Source organism: Bubalus bubalis, chromosome 12 (assembly GCF_019923935.1).
Source record: "Bubalus bubalis isolate 160015118507 breed Murrah chromosome 12, NDDB_SH_1, whole genome shotgun sequence".
Classification (NCBI taxonomy): domain Eukaryota; kingdom Metazoa; phylum Chordata; class Mammalia; order Artiodactyla; family Bovidae; genus Bubalus; species Bubalus bubalis.
In genome coordinates, this window is record NC_059168.1 from 94,253,944 (window position 1) to 94,272,808 (window position 18,865).

The 18,865-nt window shown below is 40.7% G+C and overlaps 1 protein-coding gene across 9 annotated transcripts in view; it reads right to left on the reverse strand.

Moving 5' to 3' along the window:
- The window catches only part of DENND1A (DENN domain containing 1A), a 527,315-nt gene that overhangs the window by 266,441 nt on the left and 242,009 nt on the right, over positions 1-18,865 (reverse strand). For all 9 annotated transcript variants that reach the window (XM_044926324.2, XM_044926331.2, XM_044926328.2 and 6 more), the window contains one exon: positions 11,406-11,475. In XM_044926324.2, coding sequence (XP_044782259.1) covers positions 11,406-11,475 — 70 coding nt within the window. The remainder of the gene's footprint in view (positions 1-11,405; positions 11,476-18,865) is intronic.

Here is an 18,865-nt window from a genome sequence, read left to right on the forward strand (position 1 = left end):
AAACTCTGGGAGTTGGTGATAGAGAGGCATGGCGTGCTGCGGTTCATGGGGTTGCAAAGAGTCGGGACACGACTGAGCGACTGAACTGAACTGAACTGACTTTGTGTAAATAACACATTCCCCTTTTAATTTATCTATTTACTTATTTATATTAGTATGCACACATGGTCTCCTGTTTTATTCAAGGGGTTATAACCCTTTTGTATCATTATTTGTTCTGATGCTCAAATTGTCCCAGATATGACCAGTGAAAATCCTTTGCTCCTTCAAACTCACTTTTGTGTCTTTCTGGCATTTTTACATCATTTTTTTAGATTTTAATTTCTTATAATTTTTTGCTTTATTACTGCTTGAAACAAAGTAGTGACTCTAACATCATGAACAATTAAATAAGGAAGCAGGACTGCAGAGTAGAGAAGAGAAATAATTTCCACAAAGCAAGAAAAAAAAAAAAAGAACTTTATTCAGTGAGATCTCTATGACCCACATGATTAGCAAATTTTGAACTGCAATTTCACTCTGTGTCTTTAACCAATTATTCTTCTGGCTCAGCTTTATTTATTTACTTCTGGGAAATAGTATACAAAGCTTTTTATTTATATTTTTAAATTAATTTTTATTGGAGTATAGTTGCTTTACAGTGTTGTGTTAGTTAGCAAATGAATCCGTTATATGTATACATATATCCCCTATTTTTTTTTATTTTCCTTCCTGTTTAGGTCATCACACAGAGCACTGAGTATAGTTCCCTGTGCTATATAGTAGGTTCTCATTAGTTATCTACCTTTTGCATAGTAGTGTATATTTATCAATCCCAATCACCCAATTCATCTCACCCTCCCTTCCCTGCATTGGTATCCACATGTTTGTTCTCTACAACTGTGTCTCTATTTCTGCTTTACAAATAAGTTCATCTGTACCATTTTCTAGATTTAACATATAAGCAATATTACATATTTGTTTTTCTTTCTGACTTATTTCACTCTGTATGAAATAAGTCTCTAGATCCATTCACATCTCTGCAAATGACACAATTTCACTCCTTTTTGTGGCTGAGCAATATTCCACTGTATACATGAATGACATCTTCATCTATACCTCTGCTGATGGACATTTGGGTTGTTTCCATGTCCTGGCTATTGTAAATAGTGCTGCAATGAACATTGGGGTGCATGTATCTTTTTCAAGTATAGCTTCCTCTGGGTATATGCCCAAGAATGGAATTGCTGGGTCATATGGTAGTTCTATTTTTAGTATTTTAATGAAACTCCATACTGTTCTCATGGGTTTCCCAGGTGGCGCTAGTGGTAAAGAATCCACCTGCCAATGCAGAAGCTGCAAGAGGCGTAGGTTCAATCCCTGGGTCAGGACTATCCCCTGGAGCAGGAAATGGCAACCCGCTCCAGTATTCTTGCCTGGAAAATTCCAGAAGCACCTGGTGGGCCACAGTCCATGGGGCCACAAAGAGTTGAACTCAACTGCACACGTACTGCCCTCCATGGTGGCTATACCAATTCACATTCCCAACAACAGTGTAGGAGAATTTCCTTTTCTCCACAACCTCTCCAGCATCTATTGCTTGTAGATTAAAAAAAAAAAAATTCATTTATTCAGCTGTACTGGGTCTTAGGTTGCAGCAAGCAGGATCTAGTTCCCTGACGAGGGATCAAACCGAGGTCCCCTGCACTGGGAACAAGGAGTCTTAGCCACTGGACCACCAGGGAAATCCCTGTAGATTTTCAGATGATGGTTATTCTGACCAGTATGAGGTGATACCTCATTGGCATTCATTTGATTTGATTGGCATTTATTTCTCTAATAATTGGTGATGCTGAGCATCTTTTCATGCGTTTGTTGGCCATCTTAATGTCTTCTTTGGAGAAATGTCTATTTAGGTCTTCAGCCTATTTTTTTTCTATCGGGTTGTTTGGTTTTTTAATACTTAGCTGCATAAACTGTTTGTATATTTTGAAGATAAATCCCTTATCAGCTGCTTTATTTGCAAACATTTCCCCCCATTCTGAGGGTGGTTTTTTCATCTTGTTTATGATTTACTTTGCTGTGCAAAAGCTTTTAAGTTTAATTAGGTCCCATTTGTTTATTTTTATTTTCATTTACATTATTCTAGGAAGTTGCCTGGAAAATCCCATGGACGGAGGAGCCTGGTAGGCTGCAGTCCATGGGGTCGCGAAGAGTGGAACACGACTGAGCGACTTCACTTTCACTTTTCACTTTCATGCATTGGAGAAGGAAATGGCAACCCACTCCAGTGTTCTTGCCTGGAGAATTCCAGGGACGGGGGAGCCTGGTGGGCTGCTATCTATGGGGTCGCACAGAGTCGGACACGACTGAAGTGACCTAGCAGCAGCAGAAGCAGCAGCAGGAGGTGGGTCAAAAAAAGATCTTGCTGTGATTTATGTCAAAGAATGCCGAAGAGTGCCCTGCCTGTTTTCCTCTAAGAGTGTCCAGCATTATATTTAGGTCTTTAATCCATTTTGAGTTTATTTTTGCGTATGGTGTTAGGCAGTGTTCTTAACACATTCTTTAACATGCGGCTGTCCAGTTTTCCCAGCACCACTTATTCGAAAGACTGTCTTTTACCCCCTGTATATTCTTGTCCCGATGTCATAGACTAGGAGTGTGGGTTTACCTCTGAGCTTTCTATCCTGCTCCACTGATCTATAATTCTGCTTTTGTTCCAGAATCATGCTGCCTTGATTACTGTAGCTTTGAAGTAAGGTCTGAAGTCAGGGAGCCTGATTCCTCCAGCTCCATTTTTCTTTCTCAAGATTGTTTTGGCTATTTGGAGTCTCTTTTGTTTCCATACAAATTGTAAAAAATGTTGTTCTTATTTTGTGGAAAATGCCACTGGTTATTTGATAGGGATTGCACTGAATCTATAGATTGCTTTGGGTAGAAGAGTCTTTTTCATAATATTGAGTCTTCCAATCCAAGAACATGGTATATCTCTTCATTTGTGTCATCTTTGATTTCTTTCATCAGTGTCTTAAGTTTTCTAAGTACAGTCTTTTGCCTCCTTAGGTAGGTTTATTGCTAGGTATTTTATTCTTTTTGTTGCAATGGTTAATGGGGTTGTCGCCTTAATTCTCTTTCTGATCTTGTCAGTGTATAGGAATGCAAGAGATTTCTGTGTATTAATTTTGTATCCTGCATCTTTACCAAATTAATTGATTAGCTCTAGTAGTTTTCTGGTGGCATCTTTAGGATTCTCTACCTATAGTATCATGTCATCTTCAAACAGTGACAGTTTTACTACTTCTTTTCCAGTTGGGTTCCTTTTTAAGATTACTTTTTCTTCTCTGATTGCCATGGTAGGACTTCCAAAACTGTTTTTAGTAAGAGTGATGAGAGTGGATATCCTTGTCTTGTTTCTGATCTTAAGAAGAAATGCTTTCAGCTTTTCCCCAATGAGAATGATGGTTGCTGTGGGTTTGTCTTATATGGCCTTTAAGGTACATTCCCTTTATGCCCTCTTTCTGGAGAGTTTTTATCATAAACGTGTGTTGCATTTTGTAAAAAGTTTTTTCTGCATCTATTGAAATGGTCATATGGTTTTTATTTTCAGTCTGTTATTATGGTGTATCACTTAACTGATTTGCATGTATTGAAGAATTCTTGCATCTCTGGGATAAATTCCACTTGATCATGGTGCATTGGTGGCTTGCTAATATTTTGTGGAGGATTTTTGCATCTATGTTTCTTGGTGATATTGGCCTATAATTTTCTTTGTGATATCTTTGTCTGGTTTTGGTATCAGGGTGATTGATGGTGGCCTTGTAGAGTAAGCTTGGGAGTGTCCCTCCTTCTGTAATTTTCTGGAAGAGTTAGAGAAGTTATTAGCTCTTCTCTAAATGTTTGATAGGATTTACCTATCAGCCATCAGGTCCTGGACTTCTGTTTGTTGGAAGATTTTTAATCCATTTCAATTTCATGATTAGACTACTCATATTTTCTATTTCTTCCTGATTTAGTCTTGGAAGGTTTGTCCCTTTCTTCCAGGTAGTCCATTTTATTGGCATATAGTTGCTTGTAGTAGTCTCTTACGATCCTTTGTATTTCTACAGTTCAATTGTAATTTCTTTTTCATATCTAGTTTTACTGATTTGAGTCCTTTGCCTTTTATTCTTGATGATTCTGGCTAAAGGTTTATTAATTTTATTTATCTTCTCAAAGAAACAGTGTTTAGTTTCACTGATTGTTGCTATCGTTTTCTTCTTTTCCATTTCATTTATTTCTGCTCTGATCTTTATGATTTCTTTCCTTCTATTAACTTTAAGGGCTTTTTGTTGTTCTTTCTCCAGCTGCTTTAAGTGTAACCTTACGTTGTTCAAGATTTTTCTTGTTTTTTTTGTTTTGATGGAACTGTACTGCTATACACTTCCCTCTTTTGCTGCATCCCATAGGTTTTGGGTGGTGTTTTCATTACCATTTGTTTCTAAGTCTTTTAAAAAATTTCCTCTTTGATTTCTTCAGTGGTCCGTTGGTTATTTAGTAGCATATTGTTTAGCCTCCATGTGTTTGTGGTTTTCACAGCTCTTTTTTTTTCCTATGCAAGTGTGACAGTCACTCAGTCGTGTCTGCTTTCCGACCCCATAGACTATACAGTCCATGGAATTCTCCAGGTCAGAATACTGGAGTGGGTAGCCGTTCCTTTCTCCAGGAGATCTTGCCAACCCAAGGATCGAACCCAGGTCTCCCATATTGCAGGCCGGTTCTTTACCAGCTGAGCTGCAAGGGAAGCCCTAAACCTGATTTCTAATCTCACAGGGTTGTGGTCATGCTTGATATGATTTCAATTTTCTTAAATTTACTGAGGCTTTACAATAAAATAAATTAAAAAAAATTTTTTTCCAAGGCTTAGTTTGCGACCTAAGATGTTATCTATCCTGGAGAATGTTCTGTGCGCACTTGAGAAGAAACTATATTCTGCAGCTTTTGGATGGAATGTCTATAAATATCAATTAAGTTTATCTGGCCTAATGTATCATTAAAAGCTTCTGCTTCCTTATTAATTTTCTGTCTGGATGATTTGTCCATCACTGTAGGTAAGGTGTTAAAGTCCACCACTGTTATTGTTACAGTCAATTTCCCCTTTTACGTCTGTTAGTGTTTGTCTTATGTATTGAGGTGTTCCTATGTTGGGTGCACAAATATTTAAAATGGTTATATCTTCTTTTTGGATTGATTCCTTGATCATTATGTAATGTCCCTCCTTGTCTCTTGTAAGAGTCTTTATTTTAAATTCTATTTTGTCTGATATGGGTATTGCTACTCCAGCTTTGACTTCCATTTGCATATGGTATCTTTTTTCCATCCCCCACTTTCACTCTACCTGTGTCCCTAGTTCTGAAGTAGGTCTCTTGTGGACTGCATATATATAGTTCATGTCCTTTGATCCATTCAGCCAGACTATGTCTTTGGGCTGGAGCATTTAAATTTAAGGTAATTATCTATACATATGTTCCTACTGCCATTTTCTTAATTGTTTTGGGTTGTGTTTTGTCGGGTTTTTTTCTCTCTTTTATATTTCCCTCTTAAAGAAGTTTCTTTAGCATGTATTGTAAAGCTGGTTTGGTAGGCTGAATTCTCTCAGCTTTTGCTTGTCTATACAGTTTTTCATTTCTCCATCAAATCTGAATGAGATCCTTACTGGGTAGAGTAATCTTGCTGATTGTTTAGTCACTCAGTCATGTCTGACTTTCTGCAACTCCATGGACTGCAGTCTGCCAGGCTCCTTTGTCCATGGGGATCCTCCACGCAAGGATGCTGGAGTGGGTTGCTATGCCCTCCTCCAGAGGGTCTTCCCAACTCAGGGATCGAACCCAGGCCACACTGCAGGTGGATTCTTTACTGACTGAGCCACCAGAGAAGCCTAAGAATGCTGGAGTGGGTAGCCTATCCCTTCTCCAGAGGATCTTTCAACCCAGGAATCAAATCAGGGTCTCCTGCATTGCAGATATATTCTTTACCAGCTGAGCTACCAGGGAAATCTTGGTAGTAGATTTTTCCTTTCATCATTTTAAATATGGCCTTCCACTCCCTTCTGCCCTGCATAGTTTCTGCTAAAAAATCTTATGGGGAATCACCTTGTATGTTATTTTCTGCTTTTAATATATTTTCATTGTATTTAATTTTTGCTAGCATGTTTCTCCATGGATTTATCCTGTATAAGACTCTCTGCACTTCCTGGACTTGAGTGACTACGTCCTTTCGCATGTTAGGGAAGTTTTTGACTCTAATTTTCAAATATTTTCTCAGACCCTTTCTCTTCTTCTGGAATCCCTATAAATCAAATGCTGTTGCAGTTAATGTTGTCACAGAGGACTCTGAGACTGTCCTCATTTCTTTTCATTCTTTTTTCTTCATTCTGCTCTGCAGCAGTATTTCCACCATTCCATCTTTCAGCTCATTTATCCATTCTTCTGCTCAGTTAGTCTGCTATTGATTTCTTCCAGTGTATTTTTCATTTCAGTTATTGCGTTGTTCAACCGTGATTATTCTTTATCCGTGTTCTTCTAGGTCCTTGTTATCTTCTTGATCTATATCTCTATTCTATTTCTGAGATCTTGGATCATCTTTATTATAATACTCTGAATTCTTTTCCGGGTAGATTGTCTATTTCCTCCCTTCATTTACTTGGTCCTCTTGGTTTTTACCTAGCTCCTTCATCTGCAATATTTTTTCCATCTTCTCAATTTGTCTAACTTACTGTACTTGCAATCTCCTTTTTGATGGCTGTAGGGTCACAGTTTCTCTTGCTTCTGGTTTCTGTCCTCCAGTGGATCAGGTTGGTCCAGGAGCTTGTGTAGGCTTCCTGGTGGGAGGGACCAGTGCCTGTGTTCCAGTGAGTCCTGTCACTCTGATGGGAAGGATTACATTGGGTGGGGGCGGTGCATTGGGGTGTCTGTGAGCTTACTATGACTTTAAGCAGCCTGTTTGTTAATGGGTGGGATTGTGTTCCTATTTCGCTGGTTGTTTGGCCTGAGGCTTCCAGCACTGGAGTCTGCAAAAAGTTGAGTGGAGCTAAGTCTTGGTATCTAAGCTAACAGCTGTCCCTTCCCTAGGTCTGCTCTCCAAATCCCACTTTTCAGCACCCAGCCTCCCTCCACACCAGCACACACACAACTCAGGCTGGGGTATGCAGGCTGCACAGATCTTATTCTGGACTACCTCTCACAGACTGGTTGCTGGTTCCTCTCCGATCCTCTGAAGTTCCTTCTTTGTCCCAGCTGACTTCCCCAGAGTGAAGGGGTTTCTCTGAGTGTAGGAATGCCTCCTCATCCTTCAGCTCCCTGCCAGGGGTGCTGTTCCCTTCCTATTTATTTCCTCTTTTCTTTCTTTCATCCTATTTGGTTGTGTGGGGATTTTTCTTGTGCTTTTAGGTGTCCAGAGAGTTCTGCTAGTGTTCAGTAGGTGCTCTGTGAGAACAGAGAACAGTTCCATTTGTGGATATATTCTTGATGTACTTGTGAGGATAGGTGAATTCCACATCCTCCTATTCTGCCATCTTGACCCCTCCACCCCAACATGTTTTGAGCATCTCCTCACTTTTGGCACAAAAAGATATTCCAGACTCATCTTTTCACAAGTATAAAAAGAATTAGACATTTCTTCATGGAGTCCCTGCTCCTTTCAGTAGAAAATGGATTTCAGTTCAGTTGCTTAGTTGTGTCTGAATCTTTGCGACCCCATGGACTGTTTTCCAGCATCAGGGTCTTTTCCAATGAGTCAGTTCTTCATGTCAGGTGGCCAAAGTATTGGAGCTTCAGCATCAGTCCTTCCAATGAATATTCAGGACCTTAAGGATGGACTGGTTGGATCTCCTTGCAGTCCAAGGGACTCTCAAGAGTCTTCTCCAGCACCACAGTTCAAAAGCATCAATTCTTCGATGTTCAGTTTTCTTTATGGTGCAGCTCTCACATCCATACATGACTATTGGAGAAACCATAGCTTTGACCAGAAAATGGATTTAGGAACCAAGATTTGGGCACCCAGGTATGTGCTCCCTGCTACTTGTGTACAGTGGAAAACTGGGGGTGCTCACTGCTACTTGTGTACTGTGGACCCCAGGCCCTTCCAGTGGATAGGGCCAGGGGACATTTCTCTCACACGCACAACCCACAGTACACAGTTACATCTCCATTTTCTGTATCTGTCACATATACTGAAAGCCATGGGGTTCGCACCAATGACTCATTTCAATCCAACACAGGAATAATCCTAGTTTCTTCTCTTTACATATTTTAACTATATTCTAGCCAAAGTGAAAAATGTTGCCTTTATTTCCTTAATATATCGACTTGCTTGTATGTAAGCAATCTTTTATCACTGTCCCTACCTCCCTCTCCATCTAGATGTCCTTCTTACTCTGCTCAAATACTGACATCCAGTGGTAGGCCACCAATATCTGCCCCCCTCCCCTGGATCTCCCACCAACAAAAATGCCCTCCTTACCCCAGGGTTCATCACCCTAGTGCTCAGCCATTGCTGCTGTCCTCTTTCCACGTGCCTCCTCTAGATCCCACTGAAGTTCTGACATCTGGTGCCCAAATAAAGCCAAGACAGTCACCACTGCTGCTGCTGTTGCTAAGTCACTTCAGTCGTGTCCAACTCTGTGTGACCCCATAGACGGCAGCCCACCAGGCTCCCCCGTCCCTGGGACTCTCCAGGCAAGAACACTGGAGTGGGTTGCCATTTCCTTCTCCAATGCGTGAAAGTGAAAAGTGACACTGAAGTCGTTCAGTCGAGTCCGACTCTTAGCGACCCCATGGACTGCAGCCTACCAGGCTCCTCCGTCCATGGGATTCTCCAGTCAAGAGTACTGGAGTGGGGTGCCACTGCCTTCTCCACTGTCACCACTGTCCCACATAAATAACTGCGTCATTGCTTAGCCTCCAACACCCTCAAACAGACTGCTCACTCTCTCTCTGGATCAGACGCCCTCCTCACCCTCTGCCATCCCTTCTGCCGAGATGTCATCATTGCTTTATTCAGGGCCTGATAATCACTGTGCATCAGTGACTCAGACAGACACCCTCATGATGTAGCTCAGACTCTGTCCTCCATGCTGAGCCATCACAGTCACTCCCCATACCCTTAACTGAAGCTCACCTACCCTGTACAACTTTCTCAATGACTTCTGGACTTGGGGAAGACTTCTTTTTTTTTTTTTTTTTAATTAAATCTCTTTCTACCTGGTCTAATCTGATAACCCACACCTTGCAAATAATCAAGCCAGTTGCAAGCAGACTACTTATCTTCTGTGTCATAATTTCTTTGACCAGAAGAAATTCAATAAACAGAGTCTTTCGTATAAGGGAAACAGACTCCACTAGAACAGATCACTGAACTCAGTTTCCAACATTCCAAGAGGCAGGGTCCTTAACTGGGGCAAAGGCCCAGAGGATTGGTATACCAGTTTTACAGAGTAATAATCCTATCTCCCCTGTGCATAGTTTGTTACCCACCTAATATTTCCTGTACCCCAAGACATGTTTTTAAAAGTCTAGTAAGTCTTTTTTTTTTAAATGACTGGAGCTTATATATGGTGGGGAAAAAATGTGAGTTAAGTTCCAATTGTAAGACTGTTAAGAGCCTACATATTATACAATTCTATTTACTAAAGACATCTTTCAGTTTTAAATGAAAAACCAAATGTTTGACAAAAGTGAACCATGAATCGGAAGTCAATGAACAGATCCAAGGTGGCTTCAACTCATTCATCGAAGAGTAAACCATTTCTTTTATGACAGAATTCCCTGATACCTAAAGCATCCTTTCGGAATGAGTGTAGTGATCCGGGGAGCCATTTCTATTAGTTATTTCTTCCATTTACTGTGGCCTCTGGAATACACTTGCCAATGAGTAAATCTAACTTAAAGATTTATCCATTATTCACACAATTTCTACCTTTTCTTCAAAAATGGCATTTCCCAAAATGTGTTCCAGGAAACAATGGTATCTCAGAATGCTGTTAATATTTGTCATGGAATTAAAAGGTATGGGGCTGTTGTGAATTTCTAGGTAACATAGATTTCTCCACTGTAGGACTTTTCAGAGTCTATGTTACAAGAATTTTAAGGAGACAAAAATGAGGCACAGCTTTCCCTTTCCCTGACCCCAGTATTACTCACCTATGGTACTCTTTTTGAATGGAGCATTTTTTAAAATTAATGTTCTGTAGACAATATGATGGGCTAAACTCTAACATTTAATAATAATGCACCTCTTTAATTAAAAATCTTAGACCATTTACAAGAAATGAAACTATAATAAGTTAGTTATATAGACAAATATTCAACTAACTAATAATCAAAGAAATGAAATTAAAACAATGAGAACTGTTTACTTGTCAAGGACACAATGAAGTCATCAAAAGTTAATGATGTCACTGTGGTAATCCATGTATCCATGTACTTTGCCAGTAAAGGGTATCTTTTACCCTTTACTGGCAAAATACAGGAATACAATTCTTCTGGAAAGAAGCCTGGCAAAGGTTTTAAAATATTTATGTCTACTAACCTTCAAATGGCCCATCTGAGATTCTCCTTTTAAGGAAACACTCCAAAATGAAGAAAATGTTTTATGTTCAAAGATTAATGTTCAAAGTTAATGGCTATACAATAATGGAAAAAAATCCCAAATAATGAAAATTCCTAATAACAGAGAAATGTCTCAGTAAACCAAGGTACATGATACATGATACACAGCCATGGTAAAGATTTACAATGTTTTTATTATCATGGAATAAACACTTCCATTACTATGGTACCTAAAATTGTGGGTCTCAAAAGTCTAAATACAGTTCCAGTTGCCTCTTGACACCCATGGAAGACACTTCAGCGTGTCATTTCTTCCAAAAGTACAGTGAGGTACAGCTGAACTTTTAAAGTGATTTTCAGACCCTTAAAAAAATTACTGTAAAAGCACAAGAAAGCCCTACTGAAATGGGACTGGGACACTGGGTTAGGTCACTTGCCAGTTAAGTGTTTTATTGACAAACCCTAACAATTCAAATTTGTGCCTCAGCAAAATTATTATTTAATACATATCATGAACTTTCAGAGCTGTTTGGGAATATGAGATGGTGAATATTAACTCTGAATGCTAAGGGCCTATTTATTATGTATTTAATTCAAAAAGCAAAGGAAGAAAACATCCCAAAATGCTAGCAATATTTATTTGAGGTTGGGGGGAAGGTAGGGAGACATATTAGGAGCGACTTTCGTTTCCTTCTTACTGCTTTCTGAATTTCCCAAACTTTCTATAATGGGAATGTGTTACTTTTTCAGTAAACGTTTTAGTGAAATACACAGCACGATTATTTTTATAATTATAAAAGTTAAAGTTTACTTATTAAACAGAGTAAAATAGAAGGTAAATACCTGTCCTTTTGTCGTGTAATCTGCCAAGATGTTAAGTAGCTTATAAAATACTTCGAACCAGGGGAGATAGCTGAGGGAAGAAGAGGAAACACATGAACTATTAGTATACAGGTCAAAAACTTTAATCAGGAGCTAATTCAAGACAGTACATTTCAGTTTCTCTTTATATCCTGAAGGGCCTTCCTGTTGTAGGCTGTGCTAGAAATGCAGACTGGTAAAATGCTAATTATTTCTGAGATTTAAAAAAATTGCCTGTGTAAGGCAGAGGATTGAATGTCCATTATAAATTATTCCCATGCCTCAGAGCTAGAACAGGTTCATAAAGAAGAAATTCAAAGCAGACTCTGCAATGAGGAACCATCTCTGAAGAGGCCCCCAGGCTGCTCCCACCACACCCACCCCTTCCAGGAAAGCTTCTATTCAAGTTCCTCAGGATTGGACGCACATAGCCACACATATACTCGCATGGACACACATACACAGCACTTTCACCGCTGCTGTGTGCAAGTGTCCCAAAGGCCCCAAGAGCTTGAAACCATTCATCAAACTTTCTATTATAATACAGCCTTCTCTGTGCTTATTGCAGCAAGAGCTCTGACTCTCTGCCCCCACTGCCCTCCAGCAGTGGAGGGCATGGTCCTGACCATCATGTCCCTTAATTCTGACGAGAGCCTGGTCCTGACCTTAGTCCATCCTCTGTGTGGCTCACAGAGTGCTCTAAGACGTGAGTGTAAGTGGCCCACTGGGTTACATTCCTGCAGAGGCGCCCCATCACTGCAGGACTGCTCAGGACAGCATTCGGGGCTCTCCTGTCAGGTCCTTGACCATCCTTCCAGTCGCCCTCACTTCGCACCCCCATATACACATTCCTCTCACTGCAGTCATACTCTTGAGGAACGTCTAGGCGTTCTCAAGACTGCCCGAGTCCGCGCTGCATACACTTGGCACTATTCTCCCTCTGACCTTCATGGTCTCCTCTAGCTGACTTCTGCTCATTCTCCTAATAGTTCCCCACTGCTGCCCTGTCCCCGACTCTCAAGCCCTAATTCCCCTTTTTCTGTACTGCCCTATCACATGCAAACTATCTGTCTTCCCAACAGATTAAACATGACAATAAGGAAGGAATCACATCCTTCTTTACTCTGTCTTCCCAGGGCCAAGCACGGAGCCTGGCAGACCCTCAGTGCTCAGTGTTGATAACAAACAAATACAGCAGAGGCGTATTAGTGCTACAGAATTATTGCTAAAACATATTCCTATTCCCAAGAAGTTTTTTCACTTAAAACATCAATAGCTTTGTTCTCCATAGAAAACTTTTCCAAAATGACATCAAACAGTCATGTGGGAAGAGTATCCTATCAACTGCTTGCCGTCATGCTCACATCTGCCCTGCTGCGCTCATAGTGTCCATTACCAATAGAGTGGAGGACTGACTCCATCCCACCAGGCAGAAGGAAATCAGCGCCCTGGACAGATTACCAGCTGTACTGCTGAGGGTAATAAATGAAGTGAGAGGGAACAGAGAGGATAGATAAAGTGCACAGCTCTCTGTCATTAATGTCTGTCTGAAGCCAGCACATGCTACTGTAAAATTTAAGTAGCTTATCAAAATATACTGATAAGCAACTTAACTTTTCACTTCTCTGACAGTATTATCACTTATGTTAATATGCTTCAATCAGCTCTGGCAACTGCATATTGATTATTATAGAGCAAATGACTGCTGCCACTTTACACAGCATTTACTTTGGCAGAGTAATGTAAACATTCAAGAGGGATTAGGGAGGAGATAAGTTTCCCTCTTCCTATTCTGTTAAATAAACCTCTGCTGAGTTAAAAGCCATTATAGAATGAACAATAAATCCCCTCAGAAAAAACTCCTGCCCAGATTAGAGGACGCTCAGTAAACAAACTCAACCAAGGATTACAAATATCTTTTTTTTTTCCCCTGAAAGAAAAAAATACCACTAGTTAAATCCAGCGGGAAGGGGTCGGTGTGGGGGAAGCAAAAAGAGAAAATATTTTCTTGTAAGGAAACCATGGTTTCAAGTAAATGAGAGCAAAGTTGCAGTCATTTTAGGAAGACTTGAAGGGACATGGGACAGGCTGCTTCTCTGATAATTTAGGACTGTGGTGCACAGGAAGCAGTTCTGGCCACTAGGTTCAACTGACCAACACAGTTTGTGAGGATGCAGGAGGGTGACAGGCTACAGTTGCCTGGCCCACAGCCGACTGTGCCCAGGATCTCACACTCAACCTCGACCCCACCAAATCGATTCTTTTTGGCTACACTAAACAGAACGCTCAGCCATGGGAGGTTTTGCAGTTACCCTGGAAATCAGCCATCTCTCTCTCTCTTCAGCCTGACCGGACACAACTGCTCCCCACATGTTGTCCCCTGTGCGCTGACAGATGAGTATCTAGCGATGGCAGTGTTAAGGTCTTGAAACCAAAACCCAGCTGTCTTCTTCTTCAAAGGATCCCTCTTTTCCCCTGTTGGGAGGCCAGGGTTCACAGCTGAACTTTATCCAGTGGTGTTTCCTGTACTGCTTCATTAGTGCCGACACAACAGCTTCGAGCTGCTGGCAAGGGTGCAGGTGAGGATATGGAGACCCTCGGCTCCATTTTGTGCTCGTCTGTCAGCACGAAGTAAACACTACTTCCCAATCCAAAGGCAGGAAACAAACGCTCCATTGTGCTGCTCGCTCCTCTCTGGATAGCTAACGGACTTCCAAACATCTCAGGGCTTGCTCAACTTGCTCCCTTCATGCAACTGCTCAAGTTTGCAATGCAGAGCATCACCACGTGTTAGGCTCAGTTCAAGGCTGGGGCCCCAAATCCCAAAGATTCCCTGCATTGAAGAAGGCCATGGTCCTTTGTGGGAAAAAGAGATAATATAACCAAGAGTAATAGTTTAGGTGGGGGTGCTGGATCTCTTTCCCAAGTGCTTTATTTAGCCTAGGCTTTTAGATCCAATTATTAAATTACAAGGGAACATGAAAACAAACAAACAAAAAACAGTCTCAGTCATGTCCGACTCTTTGTGACCCCATAAATAGACGGACTATACAGAATAATGACATGAGTTGAGAAAGTAAAAAATTTAAACCATGGTTTTAGAGGAGGGCACACAATGGAGAGAACAGCTAGTTTTATCTGCTGGTAGGAGTCAATATGCATCACACAGAAAGGTTGGGCTTCGGCTAAGTCTTGAAAGAGGCTGTTCTTAGTGTATGGGAAGAAGGTTGGAAGGGGTGGAGATAAAGAGCACAGGAAAAACACACACGCAATGGCTTGCCAGCACAAACCTGGGCATGACTTGAGAACTGTGTGCAGCTGGAATAGCCAGAGAGTAGGGTGTGCAGGCTGAAAGATGAGGCAGTGTGCAGAAGGGTCAGGCTCCGGAGGGGCTCTCATGCCAAACCCACGGGCCTCCCTTTTATTCTGTAATCCGTGGGGAACCATAGGGCCAGTTAAAGAGAAGAAACATTTTGAAGATGAGTATTTAGAGCCAGGCAGAAAGTGCTTATTTCCCACTCAGCACAGCCCAGTGGATCATCTCAGCCCTGCCAGAGCCAGTGTCCACTTTGCTACCCTAAAGAGAAAACCTTAGATAATACGATCTGGTAATACACATAATTTGAAAAAGATCAACATAAATGCTCGGGCTCTAGTATGAACAAAAAAATGAAAACTACTTTATAATAAACGGTTTAATATTTAAACACTCAGGCACCATTTTATTAGGAGATAAAATGAAACAGTACCTCCTCGAGGGGCTTGTGGCAGATGTGCATCTACTTGTGTTGAGAATGATGAGTTTAAGGCTAAGAAGACTGACATGCAATATGGTTTTTCAGTTTTTCTTGGTGATTTCCACTTGCCTGAGAAGCTCTTAAAACTCCATCATGGGTACTCTAAGGGAGGTATCCCTTCTTTTCTTACTTCCCATCAGCAGATTTTTGTCACCCAGGATTTACTGGATGACAAAACATCCCTTGGCTAAGGCGATTTGCCATTCAGTTGTTAAAGCTTTCATATTAACCACCCCCACCCTCAAAATTTAAAGAAGCAGAGCAGCACAGCACATGGGAAAACACAGACGTGAGTCGACTCTGCATGAATCTCAGTAGCAACTGTGACACCTCAGGGAAGTGATCTCTCAAAGACTCAATTTCCTCTTCTATAAAAAGACACATACCACCTAATGAATGTAACTGCTGTATCCAAGAGACATCCAACCTAGGGCCTGGAATACTCTTCCTGTCCCTCTCCGCCTAACATTCTTAGTGTCTGCTTCAGAGGCTCCTCCAGGACTCTGTATACCCCATGCCCTGCAGTCACCAGAGTGGACAGCAGAGTACAAGCTGTTATTAAGAGGAAAATACTCACACATGATATGACCACTTAAACCAGTAAGTCCCCACTCAGCCCTTCAAGTTTGACTAGCATCTCTATCTACCCCACTGCTAGTGTCTTGGATGGTCCAACATCTACAAGAAAATGCAAATAAAACTACAGCCTCTGCAAACAATGCAGAATTTCATGAAGCCCTTGTTAAGATGCTGGACACCTGCTCAGAGTCAAGGCAAAGTGAGTAACAAATGAAGACCTGGCAGCATTAGACCAGGAAACAAGGGATGAGAGAAAAATCAAGAAAAACAAGGATGGTGGCACCAAAGTCACGTCAAAAGAAAATGAATTCAGTATCAAAGGGTTAAGAGAAGCTTTGGGAAAACTGATGACATCTTCAAATACTTTTGGAAAAATGACTGCTTTTATGATTATGCTATGAAAGTTAAATATGATATATTATTATGTCTGAAAAATCAAAAAACCTCCCCCCAAACCCCACTTGACTCATTATTCTAAGATTTAATGTGTTGCTAGAATAAAAGCTAGATTTTATCCAAATGAATTTATTTTTAAAGTTTATTTCTTTTCCTAGATAAAATTTTAAAATAAATCTCCCTTCATTTTTACTATAAAATTTTGGTTCCACTTAAATAGGTGCATTTTAGTCCCAGCTCCTGGGCTTATCCTACATGAAGACTCACCTTAGTTCTTGATTAGTGTCAACTCCATGAGAACAAAGATCAAGACTGTTTAGTGTTTAATCTCTAATATGTGTTAAACATCCACTAGGTCAGAACTTCCCTTGGCAGATGTAACTCATCCCTACAGTTTCTACTGAGGCCATTACCACCAGAGCCAGAGAGAAACAGTTAACCAACTCTTACTGGAAAGTGGGGCTTCAGACTTAGGAGGTGGGGTTTTGTGTAGAAAAATGCTCCAGAAACAAAAACAATTGCTATCCGTGGACTGCTGGAGTCTGTGACAAATCACTAAAATAGAGTGAGCACACATTCCAAGCAGATCAAGAAGTACCCACAAACTTAAGATTTCTTACTCCTTGTCCTTCAGCATAAGTAAATCCCACTATCCACTTTTTTTTTTTCCCACTTTAAGTACTACGGGAAAATGTCACAAACTAAACTGATTATTGCAGTTTGATAACCTAATTTTTCAAGCACAGGTAAACCTCTAAAACTGCCCAGGTATCCACTGATCTGTTAGTGTATCAGGCCCCAAGTTTCTCTGGGTTTGCTCTAAACTTGCTCTTTCTCCCATCTCTAATCCATCTCTCCTGCTCTTCAAAAGATACTCTTCTCTCGAACCTTACTGAAGAGAAAAGCTCTAACATGAGCTTTCCTCCCTCCCATTCCTACACCTCTCATGCCCTCTCCTTACCCTCCCAACTGGAGGCAGAAAGTGGGAAGACTCTAGACTTCAACCACACTGTCTTCTGTAAGGCCTATCTTCTCCCTCGTTATACTCAGTCAACAAGGCTTCCCATCTTTAAGCCCAACAAAACCACCCATGTGTGCAGTTTTCACACATACAGTTCTCAAACTACAGCTTTAGCATCGAGGTGAACACATGTTCCTCCCTATGAGAAAAATATCCACATCTTCCTGAGCTAACCGCACAAGCTTCACTGAACATTTTCTGGACTTTAAAATGGAGGTGACATTTACAGTTCAAACATCACACATTTCCAGATCGTTCACTTTTCAAATGCTGTGGTCAATCATCCATGAAACCACATATTCCTCTGTATTTATTAAGAGCCATCTGATGTATGGCTGGCACTCTGCAAGGTGCATGAGTAATGAGATCCAGGACCCAGCATTCGGGGAGCTCACTATCTCATGAAGGAAGCAGACACACTAGTGTTCTAGAAAGTTTTCCCATGGAAAAAGACAGTTTGCTGATCAATTTTACACAGACTGCTAAGCCAGGAGATCCACCTATTCTGTCACTAGCTGTGGCCTGGACCATTTCTCCTCCCCAACATGTGAAATGGGGATATTTAACTTACATGGCGATTGTGAGGGGAAAACATACACATCCACCACTGAGCCTGAAACAGACTGAACAATGTTTTTCCCTGATGAAATCATACTCTTTCGCCATTAAGATCAAAAGTTGGAATAACCTAAATAAGAAAAAACAAACTCAATCCCCTTTGGGAGATCAGAGATAGTTTCACTCAATCTGAGCGAATATTCTACTTTGCTCACAGTTGCTAATCCCAAATTGTAAATTTAGTATGGTTTCCAGTTAAGCTCCAGAATCTCTGATTTATGTCCATAATTAACATCCCATTGTGATAGCTATTATATCTATGCAGGAAAATGTATGTACTGAATGAGCAGAAATATTAATTTGCATTAAAAAAAAAACAAGCTGCCATAAAACATCTGTGCTTACATAAAGCTACCCAAACATACACTTGGATTTGATTTTGGAAAAAAGACTCTCTTCTCTCTTGATGGGTATTCAATAATTGTTGCTTTTAGAGAGCGGATCTGTCATCTTCTTTTCTATGACAGCATTACTATGATTGAGGGAGATTGCTCAGGAGGAAAGCAAGGAGACACTTTTCTGTTATCACCGGTGAAGTGTTGGTAACAGAAGATCTGTAGAGTAATGACACCTGCACTGACAATTCACTGTAATTCTCAGATATTTTCCATTGAGCCCAGAGAGGGCGAGCACAGAGGCCTTTCATCATTTTCCTAAGAGAGTTTATGATGCAGCCCACTCCTGCATTCACACACCTGCAAGTTTTTTTCCCATTCAGAGCATCTTATTTTATGGTTTAAATTACTACTGTAATATAATGTAATGGGTTAGTGAGGGTCTAACCATGGCCCACCTTACAGAAGCTTTCATAGACTAAAGGAGAAACACATTGTCTCTGTTGGGGGAAAAAAAAAAAAAACACAACAAAAGGAAGAAATGGCTACACAAGAAATCTTGTCCTACTTTCAGTAGTAAACAACAAAATTAATTATCCCACTGAGACAACATTTGATATTATTCACATTTTAGAGCTTGGAAGAAGAAGCTAATGAGGAAAGGGGGCAATTTATCAAGTGTTAGGTGCTTTGACA